This window comes from Dicentrarchus labrax, unplaced genomic scaffold (genome assembly GCF_905237075.1).
Source record: "Dicentrarchus labrax unplaced genomic scaffold, dlabrax2021, whole genome shotgun sequence".
In the NCBI taxonomy this organism is placed as follows: Eukaryota; Metazoa; Chordata; class Actinopteri; family Moronidae; genus Dicentrarchus; species Dicentrarchus labrax.
In genome coordinates this window covers 30,047,631-30,063,486 of record NW_026136720.1, presented here as the reverse complement: position 1 = coordinate 30,063,486, position 15,856 = coordinate 30,047,631, and the positions used below count along the sequence as shown (strand labels likewise).

General features: G+C 43.3%; 1 protein-coding gene across 1 annotated transcript; it reads left to right on the top strand.

Annotated features, from left to right (window-relative positions):
- The first annotated feature begins 1,587 nt into the window (after positions 1 to 1,587).
- On the top strand, positions 1,588 to 15,618 carry snrkb (SNF related kinase b). The gene is made up of 5 exons (XM_051382251.1): positions 1,588 to 1,874; positions 2,863 to 3,267; positions 3,536 to 3,930; positions 10,765 to 10,906; positions 12,777 to 15,618. The coding sequence occupies exons 2-5, from the start codon at positions 3,032 to 3,034 to the stop codon at positions 13,882 to 13,884; spliced, it is 1,881 nt and encodes a 626-aa protein (XP_051238211.1). The 5' UTR covers positions 1,588 to 1,874; positions 2,863 to 3,031; the 3' UTR covers positions 13,885 to 15,618.
- Positions 15,619 to 15,856: the final 238 nt, after the last annotated feature.

The window sequence follows — 15,856 nt, the reverse complement described above, 5'->3', positions numbered from 1 at the left end:
CATTGTGCGCCTTCACTAATTGGATCATGTTTTCAAATGTGTCACGGTGTGCTGCCACCACTTTAGTTAAGTAGTCTAGTCTATCTTAGCCTTTCTATTATGACTAATCTTCTATAGCCCAGCTGTCTGTTTTCACTTAATTTAGCTGTCAACTGTGCAGTGCATTTTGCTGTTACTGGCCATTTTAAAGCTGCATGCTTTCACTTCTTTTATTCACTACTGACATTACGTCATGTTACAAGGCCCGCTTTGTTCATCTTATGTTGTGGCCCAGCACTGACTTGTGACGCTGCTGTGAAGCACCTATGCTGATTATACATGTACAATTAGTGCCACATTTCTCTATGTTTTTTATATAACAACAAACCTACCTAAATCCTACTCACTGGTCCTTTAAAGGACCGCTTTAATTCATAAGGACACAGTCAAATGACAGACACAGCAGGGTGACACAGTCAAAAGAAAGGTAGAGCAAGAAGACGACAGAAGTAGCCCAAATTGAATCGACACAGACACATTTTTTGTCAGCTGAGCAATAGAAATATCTCATTGTTAAAAAAGCTTTGTCACAACTGAAGTACAGTTCAAAGTACATATACACTGGTTCAGTGAACATAGACAGTGTGCATGTGGCATCAATTTGGCACAAATGGAACTCCATACTGAAGGGAACAATGTTAAGAGACATACCCTAGGGTAGAAACTGCTGCTGCTGTCACATGCATTGTGTTTGATTCTTGTTCTGTTTCCTTAGATATGAAACAGAAAGGTGTGTGCGTGTGTGTGTCTGAGAAAGAGAGAGTGAGATTAAAAACCCCAAACCGTATAAACTCTGTCCTTTGTCTGTACTGTGTGCTGGGAGTGTTTGGCGGGCAGGTAGATATAATGTCGAAATAAAAGCAAAGGACCACTAGATGGCCCCATTATTCTGCAGAGTGTTTGCTTCAACGAAACAAAGAGCAGCTGGGATGAGATCATCAGGCAGACTAGTGCAGACTTTTCAGTATAACAATGCTTGAAATCTCAAATCTACAGATGACAACACAAAGACATTAAATCCAGCCAATTCAAGAATGTGACAGTCAGTGTGAGGTGATGCTACATGATGTGCTACCAGAGAAATAATCATGGAAACAGACTGACACACAAAAGAAACCCCAACTTACATTTAGCCTACATGACGAGATCATTACATACTATCTGACGCACTGTAAGTAGAGATAGTGAGGTGACTTTTCCTCAAGATATTCCAGCCAACTAGAGGTATAAATAAAACAACTTTTTTGTTTTTATTTCCGTCGTGGCCCCGAGTCTTCTGCGTGAATTCCGCCCAAATGAATAAAGTCATTATAGAAACATCTTAGGAATGCAAGTTATAATGTATGTTGTGCCAAGTCTCTCTGCGCCTGCCCGGTATGTAGAGGAACAAACACATCAGTCCGTTATATAATTCCTCGGACTTCATTCAGTTATTTTCCTCTCTCCACTGCGTACGAGAGGCTCGCGCCCGTTGGCTGCTGCTGCGCCGCGGGAGCGAGTTGGAATGTATTGACGTCAGAAGGAAGCTGGACACACACGCGCGCGTACGTACGTGCACGCGCGCGCACTGGATGTTCCGTCCCACTTCGTGTTGTGTTTGTGCGCGCGGTCACACAGCTCGAGACTGTGGGATGAATTGAGGCGGGCGGACGGTCAGGAGAAAAGTATGTGCACACATGGACCGCGAACATGGAGGATTATGAAAGACAACGAGACGGCGGCGCTGTCATTTCCTACGACTGAATTCAGCGGTGACACCAAGTGTGAGGCTGTGTTGTGACCGAAACAAGCGTTAGCGGAGCGGCACGCAGCTGCGGGATATTCGCACAACAATGGTAAGTTGGCACCGGGCTTACTGTGTGTTCAGCGCTGCCTCTGGTCCGGCAGCGGCGGCAGTAGTGTGCTCCTGCGGCGCTGTCAGTGTCAGTGAGGTTGTTGGTAGCGTTTGTTTGGAGGTGGTGAGCGGCAGTCAGGAGGATGACTACATGCGTATGTGACAACTCGGGACTGCAGTTGAGGCCAAGTGGAGAACAGCTGGCCTCAACACAAGTGTAACAGCCCGTAGGCAAGATTACGCGGTGTTTTGGATCTGATAAAACTGCACAGCCAAGGATATCAGCGCATATTAACACGGCGAGGCCTGCCTCTGTCCACTTGGCCCAGTGGAGCTGTGAGAGGGGCTTTAAACACGTTGAAAGCGGCTGCTGTTGTCTTTAATGGCAGTAGTGATGCTGCTATATATAGTGACAAGTAAGCGATGATGAGGATGAGCAGGAGAAGTTGACAGTGGTAACTGCATTGATGATGACCATGGTAATGAAGATGATGATGGCAGCTGAACTTGTTACCCTGGGGAAGGTCTGATGATGACATCATCAGGTCTGATGCCACCTTCTGACCCTCTTAGCCAAACTAATGACACGCAAACACACATTCACGTGCACATACACACATACATACATTATGGTTTCTTGTTACAGTATTGATTTGGCATGCCATTTGTGCTGGATGGGTGTTATTTGAGATAGAGCCAATCACAGCCCATCACAGACAATAAAAGAATATTTTATCCTCTACTGCTCTCATTGTACTATAATTGTATACATTGTAATCTAGTCTTCACCACTTCATTTAAACGTGTTCTGTCCTCTCTGCCTTTGTTAATAGATGTGAAATATCAATCTATTTCTGGTCCAGTGCTTGAAGGGATGAGGCATTGGCAGCAGCTGACCTCATCTAAGCCCTTTTCCCTTTGGGCCAAAGGCCAAAATCATCAGCACTGTCATTTTGCCTCATTATGTTGTTCTTTCTTTGTCCTGCCAGGCGACTCCCCACCACTGAGGAACTTTACTGGACTGCACCCCCCTCCTCCCTCTGTCCCCGACACCTGGACACAACTATTTCCTGTCTCCTTTTTCCTTTTACCAACCTCTTGAAGCCTTCCAAACTGCCTCTACCCCCCTCCCTTCCAAATCTCCTCTTGGTTTCAAACATGGACTCCTCTGGAGAAATCCCCTCAGCCCAGGATGAACATCTCAGCCCCAGGAGCAGCCCCAGCCGCTCTGATCTCAGTGGACTGTACCATCTGGGTCGGACGTTGGGCAGGGGGCACTTTGCTGTGGTTAAGCTGGCTCGTCATGTCAACACCGGGCAACTGGTTGCTGTCAAGATGATTGACAAGACAAAACTCGATGTCATGGCAACAAGCCACCTCTTACAGGAAGTGAGGTAAAGAATAATTATTCTGGAAGATGGGGGTTGTGAATGAAAGAGCACTTTGTACTTTTTTTTAGATCAGATTTAATGGGATTTTAAACAGACATGTTGATTGTTTGTAATCCCTTTGAATCTCCTCTGAGCCAAAAATGGAACAAAAAAAACTCCTGTCTACATTTGAAGCCGCCCTGAAGGAGTTGCACCACTCAAAGCATCCTTATTGAAAATTCAGCTAATATTCTTAGCCCGTTATCTCACCATCATTACTAATTATTTTCAGGTGTATGAGGCTGGTGCAGCATCCCAACGTGGTCCGCCTCTACGAGGTCATCGACACACCCACCACCCTCTACCTGGTCATGGAGCTGGCCGAGGGGGGCGACCTCTACGACTACATCCTCCGCCATGAGGGAGGCGTCGCTGAGGGCACCGCCAAGCGACATTTCGCACAGATTGTGCGTGCTGTGGCGTACTGCCACCAGCTCCACGTGGTGCACCGGGACCTGAAGCCCGAGAATGTGGTGTTCTTTCCCCAGCAGGGGGCGGTGAAACTGACAGACTTTGGATTCAGCAACTTATTCCAACCCGGGACGATGTTGGCCACCAGCTGTGGGTCGCTGGCATACTCCGCTCCAGAGATCTTGCTGGGAGAAGAGTATGATGCTCCAGCTGTGGGTGAGAAACTGAATTTGTTATTCTTTTATAACTGACCTGTTGGTCTAGATCCAAACCGTCAAATCTGAAAAGCAGAAAATACATACTTGTGCTATCAAATTGTGTTTATTTTGTCAGACTTTCCTCTAGACTTCACTTATTTTCTTCTAAATTACTGGACATTTGGAGGACTCTTTTTAAATTGGTCATGACCGGCAGACATAAGCAACCAGTGACGAGGGGTCACAACTAGTTGACATCTCTTTGTTTAAGAGGTCACAAGCTAAAAATGTTTGGAACCAATGGCTTAGATAAGCAAGTTTGTGGTGCTGATGCTGACATTACACATTCAAATAATAGCCAGCGGTTGTGTGCAACATCAAACATTGTCATGTTCTCAGATCAGCAAAATCTGTCTAAATTTAAGTGAATACATCCACTTTAACATAACCTATGTAATTCACTTATTTCCCACCCTGAACAGAGCAATCTTACCTCAAGGTCCCTTTAGTAGCTGTTCTGGAGCTTTCAATCGTTTGCCACGATGCTAATCAGAACCTTTAACAGAGTTTGCCCAGTTGTCCTGGAGCACTTTAAGGACTTGACATGCTTACATAGAGTAGTTGACAAAGCTTTCTTACTTTAAGGTCCATTTAGTAGCTGTTCTGAAGCTTTCGATTGTACTACACTATAAGCAGATGAGGTGAAGTTTTTTTGTCGTGCTGTTTACAAAGTTAAGAATGATTGTTTGTGTTTGTGCCTTTTTGCATGAGCGTGTGTGTGTGTGTGTGTGTGTGTGTGTGTGTGTGTGTGTGTGTGTGTGTGTGTGTGTGTGTGTGTGTGTGCATTCATCACTTTCCCTATGTGTGGCCACATTTGTCCCCTTGACCCTGCGTATGTATTCCTGTGTATTTTCTTGTATCTTACTGTGTGTGTGTTCCTGCTCTGTATACCCATCCATATTTATGTGCTTGTATGTGTTTGTGCCTGTGTGTATGTATGAATCTGTGTGTGTGTGTGTGTGTGTGCCGTAAAGGATTAGTGTGTGTATCTGGGTCAGTCTAAGCAAGCCAGCCAGTCATGAGCCAACTGGGCACGTTCTGCAGTGGAACCAAACACTGCAGCTCAACACTGGGTTCTCACACTGCATAGCAAGCATTTATGTATGAGTGTGTGTGAGAGAGAAAGAGAGATAAAGATAGAGACTGATAGCAAAAAAAGGAAGCCCCAAGCATCACTTTTTTTTGGGGGGGGCACACAGCTTGATCAGTTCATGGAGGTTGGTGGTCTTATCTGCTAAGCTGGACTAGGCTGGATTTTGGCTGTGTTTGGGTGCTATTTATTCTGGTGACTACAAAGAATCTGCACTGAATACAAATGTATCCCAACTGCAATTAGGAGCTGTTCTTGTGGAAGGACATGTACAGCATTTGATTTTGTTTAAAGGCAATACGGCCTATGGCAAGGATGCATTGTAAATGGAAAGTGATATATAAGTAAAGTGTTATTTCAGAAACTTGAATTTTCTTTTTCCCATATTACCTTGCAATGTCGTCTGCTCGTAATGGTCTCGGTGGGATGGCACCCATATAAAAAATAGTGCTGATGAAGAAACACTGCTCATATGCATCCATAAATTCAACATGACTCATGAGCTACATTAGTTCCTTTTTCTCATGTTAGTTCCTGTTTCTAAAAGCGTCCACATGAAGGGCGTCCATTTAAACCCATTTGTGTGTGTGTGTGTGTGTGTGTGTGTATTATTACATCCTCCAAGACTGTTTTCTGCTTCACTTCAACTCAAGTGCACTTTTTTGTTCTATTTTACTCTGACATGACTCAACCTGTGGTCGATATATGATTATATCATCACTTTGATAGAAATGCACACTTCCATTACCCCCACACACACACCTATAAGTACACGTGTGTGATAATCCTGAGCTGCACAGAGGAAGAGATGTCCCTTAGTGATCTCAGCTTAGTAAGGTGACTCATAAACCCGTCTCTACACACTCACTCACACACATAGACCGTTCTGTGTGTCTCTTTGATATTTCTGTCTATAAACAGACTGCTGTTTAATTCACTGCAGTGCCTTCTCCACTGGGAGTCTTTACAGTATATGTGTGCTCTGTTTGAGGACATTGTGTGTGTGTGTGTGTGTGTGTGTGTGTGTGTGTGTGTGTGTGTGTGTGTGTGTGTGTGTGTGTGTGTGTGTGTGTGTGGGTGATAGTCATATGATTCGGTGGAGAGACAGGAAGGTCCACAGGGCCTCTTGCCTTTGACAAAGATAAACACTGCCTATAGTTACATAATATCGGCCAATTACTGTGTGCATGCATGTGTGTACAGTTTTTGAGGTCAGAGTGTTAATGTTAGGCTTCGCTGATGAAAAAATGACTTTAAGTCAGCGGTACATGCTTGCCTGCTAATGCTACATATTTGTGTTGTCCTGTATCTTGGCCAGATAGTTTTTTTATTCATTTAGTGATTTGCACTTAAGATTTGGATAAAATTGACTCAACCTGGCTCATCATATAACAAGAAGGCCACAAGTTCCAGTTTGTGTAGATATGACAACTGGTGAGTTATGAAAAGTTGGCAATAAAGTTACGGAACTGTCAGATAAGAAGGGAGGGAGACCTAAATTGGTTAAGTACGTTCTGTGTGGGAGGAACTTCTGCATTTGGCAGATGCTGTGAGCCTCTCTGGGCGTCAGCGACTCACTGTTATTTACTCAGGAGACATTGTGACGTGTGGTTACAATGGAAAGATAAATCCTAAAACATATTAACTTTAAGAAAAGCAGATGATGGTGATGTATTTTGTGTTTTTGCACCTATTTTTTTTTATGTGGTCCAGTTGTCTTATGCAGACAGTGTCTGTGTCCCTTTAATATGTTTTTAGTGCAGCAAGAGTTTTATGGGACAAAAAACCTGCTTTCTAAAATTCTAAACCAGTAAACGGCAAGTTTTGGTCAGATCCATTATTTAAAGAAGATTCACAAGATGAAGAAGATGATTCAAAATAAGACCGTCACAGTAATGAAGTCTGAGGTCAAGTTGGGTTACAGCTCTCTGATGTGCTTTCCAATGTCCATAAAGTGTGATCTGTTAAACCACAGCAAAAAGTTTCATTTAGAATAAAGACTTTCCGTGCCTCCTCTTTTTCTGGCCGCCACGTCGTATACACGGCTTGTCTCTCAGCTCCAGGGTGGAGGGTGACGGTTGCTTGTTGCCCAGCTGGGAGCAGCACATGTAGAGCCCCCTAAACATCCCATTTTAGATCAAGGAATCGTTGGATAATCTGAGAGGTTTTTCAGAAAAAAACTCTTTGTCTGTGTTTTCATATAAACCTGAAGGCGGCTGGTTTGTTTATATCAACAAGGACTTTTCCAGACCTTGCAAAGCCCAGAACCAGCACACCACTACTAGACATGGTGGAGATAATAAAAACAGTGCAGAGAACAAATCATCAGTGTTGGGCAAGCTACTTGGAAAGTGTAGTGAGCTGAGCTTCCACTTACTCTACATTAAATGAAGCTTCACTTCACTGAAGCTAGCACACAATGTAAAATGTACAGTGGCAAAAACAAGCACCTTTAGTGGATGTACTTTGAAAGGCGCTTTTTTCTCCAAGCATTAACTAACATTACATAGCAGCCATAGAAGCCCATTTCACATCTATTTTCTTATCTAACTCTTTAAAATAAGGGTTTATTTCAACCAGGGTTGTAGTTGTTGGAAAAAGTAACAAAGTTGTTTTTGGTGAGTTTTATTTAGGTTTTTATTTTGTTGTTACTTTGCTAGGTAAAATTACTGGTTTTGTCAATGGAGTCTGGTCTGCCCATTGTCTGAGATACTGGTGCTATTGTGTGACATAAGTGTAAATATGTATATACACACACACCCATTAGCCTGGTGGTCATAATGTTCTGCAGCCCCATACCAACAAACTGACACTGTGTGTTCTGACACCTTTCTATCAGAACCAGCATTAACTGTTTCAGCAGTTTGAGCTGCAGTAGCTCGTCTGTTGGATCGGACCAGACAGGCCAGCCTTCGCTCCCCTTGTGCATCAATGAGCCTTGGCCCCCCATGAACCAGTCTCCGGTTCACAGTTTTTCCTTCCTTGGACTTCTTTTGATGGGTACTGACCTCTGCATACCGGGAACCCCCCACAAGAGCTGCAGTTCTGGAGATACTCTGACCCAGTTGTCTAGCCATCACAATGTGGCCCTTGTCAAAGACGCTCAAATCCTCGCGCTGCCCATTTTTCCTGCTTCTAACACATCAACTGGAGGACAAAATGTTCACTTGCTGCCTGATATATCCCACCTACTGACAGGAGTCATGATAACCAGATAATCAGTGTTATTCACTTCACCTGTCAGTGCTCATAATGTTATGGGCTGATCAGTGTATGTGAAAACAGTTATATTCTGTGGCTCTGCAGGACAAAAAATAGCCCTGTGACATCATGGGTAATTGTCTAACCCCATAAGAGAGTTAGGGAAGCCAGTTTTACAAAGTTGGTGCATAAAATCTGTCTCAAGCCCCCCAACTGTATGAGGAGTGCCCTGTTAATTTTAAGAAAAAAATCAGCTTCTTACAAGATCAGAAGAGCTGTTTTAAGAGACAAATCTCTCTCTCTCTCTCTCTCTCTCTCTCTCTCTCTCTCTCTCTCTCTCTCTCTCTCTATACAGTGTATATATATATATATATATATACTCCAAATAGATACTCCAGTTTTGGTCTCAAAATGTGGGGAAAATAGGGCTGCATTTTTTTGTCTGAATTTAGAGGGCCCGTTGGAACGAGGCTGGCTTTGTTGACCCTTTGTGACGTATTTGGTCTTGAAATGCGCACTTCAGAGGCAACCCCTAAAAAGAGCCACAGCCAACCATAAAACCAGGAACAAGCTTTTAGATCTCGACATTTATGTAGTTTAACTGCTTATATATATATATATATATATAAACTGTGTGTGTGTGTGTGTGTGTGTGTGTGTGTGTGTGTGTGTGTGTGTGTATGTATGTGTGTGTGTGTCCAGAGTTGATGTTTGTGCTGTCAGCAGGCCACTAATGCATGGTGAGAATGTGTGATATTCCCCAGCGAGCAGAGAAAAGTACACTCCCAGCACTCACTGGCTTCTCCTCCTTGTTGCATAACGCTTCTCTAGACTGAAATGAGTGTACATTGTATGATGAGGACTGAGGGCTGTTGTTTGGACCATCATGAGTATCATGTGGGACAATGGCTGAATGTTGGGGACTGGTATGTGTCAGATTCTGTGCATAGATATGGGTCTGAATGAAGTGCACTATTTGGATTTTTATTGTGTTCTGAAATAGAAATAGATTTCTAAATCCCCTTATAGCTGATCTGCTTTGGACATTATAGTGAAAAAGTGTATTCACTAAGGCAGGTGTTTTGAGAACATGTGGAATTTTGTCAACTTTTGCCGATACGTCTGTAATTATTGCTCATATATCAGGGATTTTTGGTGGCAAAAATAAATTTCCACTTTTGTCAGTGTACAGTAATAACAATGGCCACCATAGCTTTCCCTTCGCGCTTGGAAGGGGAGGGTGAAGCAAGGGAGTTGCGATCTGCCACTACACCGCTAGATGCCACTAAATCCTACACACTGGTCCTTTTGCAAGTCGAAATGTAGTAATAAGTCAATCAACTGCCATTTTTGTTGAAGATTAACGTGTCACTAGAAGTCTACTGTGACAACACTGATGGAAGATTAGGATAGCAATAACTCCAACTCAAAAATAACTGGAATTGTCCTAACAAATGTGATATTGGCAGAGGCAGCATTTATTAAATACATAATCTGGCTTTATTTCCAATGTTACATCAGGGTTAACACACAACGTGAACAAAATGTGCAGTGTTCCTATTTCCAGCGTTTGGGAGAAACACAAGGAGAGACAGAAAAAATGAAGGAAAGCAGCAAGATCATTCTCAGAATAGCACAACACCACAACAAGCCCTCTGTTTGTTATGGCCTTCAGCCCCCAGCTCCCTTTCCTCTTCATGTGTATTTGTGTATTTGTGTATATGTGTGTGTGTGTGTGTGTGGTGTGTGTGTGTGTGTGTGTGTGTGTGTGTGTGTGTGTGTGTGTGTGTTTCCTTGAACCGGCCACAGTGTTCTTGCCTGGTTCAGGCTGTTGAGAGTTTGCATGAACCTTCTCTCACTGTGCCTGCATGAGGACGAGAGAGGGAGGGGAAGGAAAGGGAGGAGACGGCAAAAGAACACACAGTCAGCACTGTTGGTCAGATCAGGAAGCCTGTGTGTGTGTGTGTGTGTGTGTGTGTGTGTGTGTGTGTGTGTCTGTTTGAGTCAGGGGTCAAGAGCAGCAAGCCCAACCTGTCTGCATATTAGCCCTCACACGTTAGACACATAAAGCCGGACATCCGGATGTTACTCATGCCTTTTCCTCTCATATTTTTTCACGTCATTGAGGAATAACCTAATGTACCCTTTTGTAGGACTCTGTAGGAACAGTGCTCTGTAGCTCACTCTGACCTCTAACCTCTCTGTCGAGGACGTGGAGGAGAAAATTTAAGAAAAGTTTAACTAGAATCAATAAATGATGCCACTATTTAGTTTTGTAGGATCAGAATTTTAGGCTGCTGCAGGAAATAACTACTGTTTTCAAGTCACATTCAAAAAGGACAAATATTTTTAAATATCCCTCGTGAACTATGAGGCTTCCAGAATTCTAAATATGATCTGAAAGCAGAGGGATCGTAGGCTATTTTAAGGCCTGAGATGATTTGCTATTTAAGGCTAATTTTTGTGCCTTTCTGTGTCTCTGTGTGTGTGTGTGTGTTCCAGATATCTGGTCTCTGGGGGTGATCCTGTACATGTTGGTGTGTGGCGTCCCTCCCTTCCAGGAAACCAACGACAGTGAGACTCTGGTCATGATTCTAGACTGTCGCTACTGCGTCCCTGAGCATGTTTCAGACGACTGCAGAGAGTGAGTACAGATGAATGATATTAGGGTTAGGCCAAAGCTGTGGTTGATCAGATTAATGTTCCTCTCTGATCCCAGCTTCAGAAAGGTTATTGTGAAATAAAAAGATTTTATTGTCTTTGTACCTTTTTTTTTTTCATTTGAATTGATTCTTCATTTAAAGGCTTACTCTCTCCCAGAGGATTTTTGCTGTTGAATAGATGTGGTGTGTCACTCTGTCTTAAGAAGCTGCTGACCGTAAAATCATCTCATTAGTGTGCGTTTCAGTGGATTATTTTAGTGTCCTAGATCTCTGAGACGCTTCTCCACGCTGCTGCAAATACAGTTCAGAGTGTTATCTATCACATATTGGCTGTTGTTTCCTTTAATACAAAAACATCTGTGTCCTTGGACCGTAAACCCTATTTCAGTCTAGTCAGAGGAACACAAACACACCCCAGGAACAAAATACAACTCACACGTACTCATGTGTCTTCTCACTTCACCTTCATTTCTCACACCTCCAAACAAAACACACACACACTGTCCTCAGCTCACAGAAGGTTCAGGGTAAACATCAATACAGTTTGATCTACTGCTGCAGCTTTGGAGAGTGATTGACATTAGTCTGTGATAAAAACCTGAAAACACAGATAATTTTGTAACTAACTATTGACTTAGCAGAGGAGTGATCAATAGAGGAAGCACATGGTTAGGAAACACTGGATGGATGGGGCAGGAATACATGATGAGTAGCATGATCAGCATAACTTGAAGCCACTTGAAAACTATAAAATGGAAAAGTACTGATGAAACAGCTATTAAAACCCATTCTGTGTGTTACTAAAACAGTTTTAGATTTAACTTGGTGAACCCTGTAGAGACCCTGGAGGTTGTTTGTTCATCCAGAGCCTGATATACAGTATATTATTCCTCTGTGCAATCGAGCTCCACTGTTGTCCAATAACTATTAAAAACACATTAATGAGCCACTTGGTGACACTGGACTTGGTGACATGTTCCTTAATTACCATGAACACACACCCTGTAGTTAATTTTTTTCATACATCATAATGGTGGCATAAATACTCACTAGAGCAATAGTCCATGGCTGAAAATAGTCCCCCAATCCTGTTTGAGTAATTTTTGCTAAACACAACAGTGCCCAGCCATTTTAGGAAATTACAGAGCCTTAAAAAAACAATCTATATATTTTTTAAAAAGATTTACAGGGAAAGAAAGTCAGAAAGAGAGAGAGATGGACTAACACATTGTTTTGGTCTTTTTGCTGGATTGGATTCAACAATAAGAAAAATATAAAATAAAACTTTCATTCATTTCATTTTCATACCTTAAACACAAGTATATATGCACCCAAAGTGGTGAAATTGGCAGTTTACAAATACTGACACATCCCAAATTGGGAACAACAGCAGTACAGGTTGTGTGTGTAAAGCCACGGCTGTGTCTGCATGCAGTTCTTTAGCTCCAAAAGCTTCCTGAATGAACGCCTTTATACCTTCTAGAAAGATGCAGGCATAAATACCCTCAACCAAGTGGTTTGTTAGATTATCTGCAGCCGCAAACAGATCCTGGAACATCTGACCCAGCACTCGTCATGTGAGTTAGTCCTCAGTCACATGATGATGTATTTGATTTTAGAAAAGGAGCAGAGGAGAACAGAACAACCTTCTGGACATTAGAAGCTCATACAGGCCATTTCAGTAAGATTTGTCGAGATGGCCTAGATGAGATTGAAATCAGGTCATTCTCTGTGTCAGTTCAGTTGCTCTTTGGCTGATTACCAAAATGTGATGCAAAAAATAAAGCAAGCAAACAGCAGCTTATATTATTTCCATGAAACAATAAACCTCTCTGTCTTTCCCCCCGTCAGTCTGATCTCCAGGATGCTCCAGAAGGATCCGTCCCGCCGCGCCTCGCTCGAGGAAATCGAGGCTCATCGCTGGCTGCAGGGGCTGGATAACGCTCTGCTCAGCCCAGAGGCCCCGCCACACTGGCTCTCAGGGGCCCTCTCTCCCAGCTCTCCCCGCTCAGGAGTGCCTGAGTGTGGGGACCTGCTCGCGGCAAGGCCCGCCCCTCAGCAGGCTTTCCGTGGACCCTGGCAGCCCAGCCTCAGCTTAACACTCCGTCCACCTCCGGCTGAAGAACCTCCAGTCACAAAGAACCTACCTGCGCTACAGCAGATATGTGAGGAAGAAGAGGAAGAAGAGGAGGAGGAGGAGGAGGAGGAGGAGGAGGTGGAGGTGGAGGAGGAGGGAAGTTTGGTAAAAGAGGGTGAAGGTTTGGCGTCTTTGTCAGTGGCAGAGAGAGAAGCTGTTGGGATGCTCGATGAAGCAGATGATCAAGAGTGCAGGGCAGAGGAACAAAAAGAATTAGGAAGCTCAGTGGAGATAATGGAGGAGGAAGAGGAGGAGAAGGAAGAGATGGTGGAGATGGAGATAGAGAAAGAAGGCAGTGGGTGTGTGATTTCAGACCAGCCAGTCAGTCATGGAGACCAGCCGGTCACGCAGAGACCTGAAGTCCCACCATCGTCTCTGCCTGGTCTGGTGGTACCGTGCTGTCAGGGGGAGCCAGACTCCACAAGCCCAGAGGAAGGAAAGGACGAGGAGACAGAACCCAACAACAACACCAACAAACCTCCTCTCCTCCTCTCCTCCTCCGTCCCCGCCATCCCTGTGTCCTCTGCCACACTCATCCTGAACGAGAAGGAGGCACAGAAAGCAGGAAGAGAAGGAGAGCAAGACGTGAAAACAGACGAGGGTGGAAGAGATGACCTCGTAACAGACAGATCCCACAATGCACTGGGGACCCGGGATGAGGCTGCCCCGAAGACAGAGCAGGGGAAACGACATAGCTTAAAGTTGCGTGAGAGACTTTTTCAGTTCCCTCTGTGTGAGAAAGCTCTGGCCTTCAACATACCGACAAACAACAAACCCAAGATCCTGCCGCTGGCTCAGTACAACTGCTGCCATGTGCTATAAGTGAAAGCAGCCTGGGATGTGCTACTCACTTGGGACACACAGGCTGTTTAGCAGTGGGCAGGTGGCTGGCTACAGAGCACAAACCTTGTGAGGTGGCAAACCCCTGAGCTCCCTGTTGAGCCTTTCTGCTGCAGAGACCTTGAGGCACGAGAGCAAAGGCCCTCAGCAGCCGTGTACAGCTTCACACCCACAGACACTCAATCCTAGTGTTGTTCTGATGTTATAAACATGTGGTGTACAGCACCGTAGTCAGACTTAGTAGAACCTCATGCATTTGCTGCTGTGTACAGGAGCAACCATAGAATTACAATGACTAGACGGTGTCCAATCGGTAGCTTAGAAACAATACGGGACCTACAGAAAGAGAATGATGGCTGCAGCAGTTTTTATTGAATAAGCTATAGTCTGTTTTGTTTGTTTAAAAGGTGCCTACAACGATAAAATGGGTTTCATACTCTACATGGCCACTGTGTCATTTAGGCTCTGACTGTAAAAATCTCTAAAAGTCAGAATGGTCTAGCACTCAGTAAATCCATGATTTCATATTTTATAATATATGAATTAGAATAAACTTTGAACCAGCTTCTGCTACAGAGTAGCACTCCCTTCCTCTTACCCTTTGCACAACCTGCTTCTCTCATTGGTTCAAAAGCTCTACTATAAGCTCTATTGAATAAAGATAGACTGTTATGATATGATATGATATGATATGATATGATACTGTGTAATATATGCCTAAGACTGAGATGATGATATGATTTTCTGTTCTCTTAATCCTAAAGTCTTATTGATATGATGACTTGTCCTAACATACTGTATAATACTGTTGATAGGATCATTGATTGGGATGCAGGTCTTCCATTGTATTTTGAACTCTTTCTTTTTAACTATACTGAACAGTTTAATATTTGATCATACCAGTTTTATTTTGGATGCGCAGATATGAAGTTCCTTGATTTTTTGTATAACGTGACAAAGATATGAATTCTCTGAAGGGATATGTGACTTTGTGCATGTTATTACTGTTATTTATCACAATATACCTCCATGTGTCTTGGATCTAACAGGACATTGCTCTTGTGTAACTGTTAAGTACCTTGATGTAACCCACTGAACGATGAATTGCACACAGTACGACTACTGGTAGCTGGTAGCTTTCCACAAGCAGTATCCTGGGACTGATGGGTAGATTTGTTGGTCATTTAGACCAAATGGTAGTCATATGTTATTGTGTAGCAGAGGAGTCTCTCCATATGGTTTTATTTGACTATATAATGCCTCTGTGTGTTTCTGTATTTTTGCATACACACTGTATTTTCCCTCCGTTGAAGCTGGGACGAGAAGTGTAACATTTTGAAAAGTTAAAGAAGGTCAAAGTTGTACAATAAGCTACATCTCTACACGTATAGGTCACTAACCACAGCTTATTTCTGTCAGTCACTGCAGTTTCATGGGTACAACAAATTGGATTTTTAACTTGCAACCTGTGATCCCTGTGGTCCCTGTGAGCGGATGTCACATGAAATCTGATTTTCACTCACATTTCATTAACCATGGAAGCATAAAATCTGTGCAGAAGAGGGATAAAATCCCATTATTTGTTCCTGTATGATTGCAGCCTGTCTCTCCTCAGTGTGTCTGTGTCTACTGACCTGCATTGTAACTAGGACCACGTCTCTATGGAGCCATGAACTTATTTTTTCTCTATTTATTTATTAAAATGGATTAAATCAACAGCATGGATGTGTGTTGGTTGTACAGAGAATGTGGATAAGGATACCGTGCAGTAGTTTTGGACTATAATAGACTATAGACTATAATTGTATCATGAATATTTTCCTTGACCTCAAGTACAGCAGTACAATTTAGTTATTACACCATCAAACGCTTTTCAAGTGTCATGAATCATTTCCTCAACTCAACTGTCTGTCATTTACAGACTGACAAAGACACTGACAGGTTAAGTTGTCAT